Source organism: Glycine max, chromosome 7 (genome assembly GCF_000004515.6).
Source record: "Glycine max cultivar Williams 82 chromosome 7, Glycine_max_v4.0, whole genome shotgun sequence".
In the NCBI taxonomy this organism is placed as follows: domain Eukaryota; kingdom Viridiplantae; phylum Streptophyta; class Magnoliopsida; order Fabales; family Fabaceae; genus Glycine; species Glycine max.
In genome coordinates this window covers 18,883,412-18,886,214 of record NC_038243.2, presented here as the reverse complement: position 1 = coordinate 18,886,214, position 2,803 = coordinate 18,883,412, and the positions used below count along the sequence as shown (strand labels likewise).

The window sequence follows — 2,803 nt, the reverse complement described above, 5'->3', positions numbered from 1 at the left end:
TATTTTTCTAAGTAAATGTTTTACCTACTTTAAAAAATATTTTCTCTTATTAGATTAATTATTGTGATAAATAATTAAAAATATCACATAACTCTTTGATTTATGTGTGGTAAAAAATAACTCTTTAATTTTTAAGAAACTTAGCTAAATATTCTCAAAAGTATTTGTGATCAACCAAATAGATGAATGATTCCCAAGAATCATGAATGAAAAAAAAAAATTCTCCTATCAAACACCTCCTAAATGCTATGAAGATAAAAGAAATTTTAATTTACTTAAATAATTATTTTTCTCAAAATAAAAAAATAAAAAATGAAAAAATTACACTCATTATTTTAAAAGTTTAATAACAAATATACTTGATAAAATATTATTTAAATAATAATTTATAAGTATAATAGTATTATACATTAAAGAATCTAATTTTTTATTAATTAACTAAATAATAACATCAAATGAATTAAAAATTTTAATTTTTTAATATTTAAGTAAGTTTCATTTTATTGAATATAAGACTGAAATGTGAAAAGAGAAGAAAGAGAGAAAGAAAGGGGGCGTGGTGAGGGAACGAGAACAGTGAAGTAAAAGAGAGGGGGCATAGGCGCGAAGAGGTTGAGGGAAGGATTTTAAAAACGAATCTCAGCCTTTAAAAGTTTGGTGCCACGTGTCGCCATCTGTTTTGATGGACTAGAGATGTCCATTTATTCTACCAATTTTTAAACACCATTGAGCAAGAGAATATATGGACTCCATACTCAATAAACAAGAAGTACAAGTATTATCATAAATCAATCAAAAGTATTTTTTCAAATTTGAGTTAAAAAGTGATGTGAAATTTTTACATGATTCATTGATGTATTTATCCGTCTCAATTGCAAAAAAAAAAACATCTCAGAAAATAAGAAAAAAGAACACTGACTAAAGAAGACACAAGACACAGTGCAAAATAATCCATGTTGGTGCACTGTGAGTTGGAACTATTGCACTACTTAGTCACGAACAAGAGAGTTAATTAAAATAGTGGCCTCGTCTGCTGTGGGAACCGCACCATCTGGTCAAAACAAGTCAGTGTAAATCAAATGCAAAAAGAAAAAAGAAAAAAAAACCATCAATGTAGCTACAATATGTTCTCTTGATAAAATATTAACTATTTAACAATGAAAAAAACAAAAGGTTTTATACTGTTAATTAATAAAATAAAACCCTCCTATATAATAACTTTATTAATTTAAAAATCACATCAACAAAACTTTTGTTGAGCAAGTAAGCATCAATAGTAAAAAAGCTTAAAATAATAAAATAATTTTGTAACACAGATTCTATTATTGTTTCTTAAAAAAGCATCAATAGTATATCTTAAACTTTTCATGGGTTGCAAGCACTATATTCACACACGAATTAGTCCCTATTAGCAACTAAAAAATATAACAAGGGACTCAAATCCAAAGGCAAAGGAACAGTACATGTTTTTATTTTATTTTATGGAGTAAGGTAAAAGTTGCTTATAATACTAGAATGATATAGATGTTGCTAATTACCTGGGATTGAAGCAGGTAAATGAGAAACAATGTTATGAATGATGCCTCCAGTCTCTGTCTTCAACCGTTTGATTTTTTCACCACCAGCCATGATTTCATCCTCTTCTTCCTTGTCCTCTTCAGCTTCAACCACACCTTCACCTTCACTTTGATGGAAGAAATTGGAAACCATTTTTCTGATGATCCCTCCTCCCTCTTCACAACCATCAACCCCTTCTTTTTCTCCATCATCATCAGCACCACTTTCATGCTCAGTGGCTTTCCCAATGCTTGGACTCAAGGGTGCTATCAAAGTGGAAACCAAGTTGTTAATAAGGCCTCCTCCACCACCACTCTCTGAGGTTGTATCTTCTCTTTTAGATCCATCTTCTGAAACCTCAACATTTGTTCCACCGTCTTTCATATTATGAGATTTTGGACTAGGGCCGGGTTTGTGAATTTCTCCTGCTATCCCTCAAACTCTAAATAGATAAGCTTTGAAATAGGATATACTAAACTAATATTTAAATGTGAAGCGGGAACATTAACAGCTGTGTCATATTACACGTACTTCGCAGGTGTTGTCTCTTTGAACAACATAAGCCATTTAAGTTGAGACAAGTGGTGCTTCTTTAAGCAATGACATGAAGTCGGTGGGATAGATAAATACAAGCAAAGTCCTAGGATTTTGTAGCCACCTTGATTGTATTTTCTAGACCCCTGTATTTAACAATTTAATATAAAAGTTTATTAAAAGAACCCATGAACATAGGATTAAATAACTCAATCTTTAATAACGAATAAAATTTAAATATTTCTCTTATTATAAATTCTATACACAAATAATATATGAAATAAAATAAAAATATTATATTAAATTTGATAGTTATAACATTAATAATGAAATTTAAAATAAGACAATTATATAAATTTTATTAATCAATAAAGATGAGACTGTTTATTTATATTTTTATTTGAAGTGACAAACCCTTAATGTGATCAAGTAGGCTAAGTAACTCAGAAAAAAAAGTTCAGGTAGGCGACGTGTGAAAACTGAAAAATGTTAAACTTCTTTCCTGGTTGAAATTCTCTAGCTAGTACAAAACTTTATTAGGCAAGTGATTACCATTTAAATGATATGTCATATGATTTTTTTTTTGTTTTTTCATATGTTCTTTAATTGGATTTCCCTCTTTCTCTATTAAAAAAATTTAAAATAATATGTCGACTAAAAAAGTCCAGGCAAAGTTATTAATTTTGAACTTGGAAGTTTAATTTTACTTTAA

At 28.9% G+C, this 2,803-nt stretch overlaps 1 protein-coding gene across 1 annotated transcript; it reads right to left on the bottom strand.

Moving 5' to 3' along the window:
• Positions 1-825: 825 nt before the first annotated feature.
• LOC100793454 (uncharacterized) lies at positions 826-2,122 on the bottom strand. The gene is made up of 2 exons (XM_003530255.5): positions 1,539-2,122; positions 826-1,051 (listed from the first exon to the last, which is right to left on the bottom strand). The coding sequence occupies exons 1-2, from the start codon at positions 1,939-1,941 to the stop codon at positions 990-992; spliced, it is 465 nt and encodes a 154-aa protein (XP_003530303.1). The 5' UTR covers positions 1,942-2,122; the 3' UTR covers positions 826-989.
• Between the last annotated feature and the right edge of the window lie 681 nt (positions 2,123-2,803).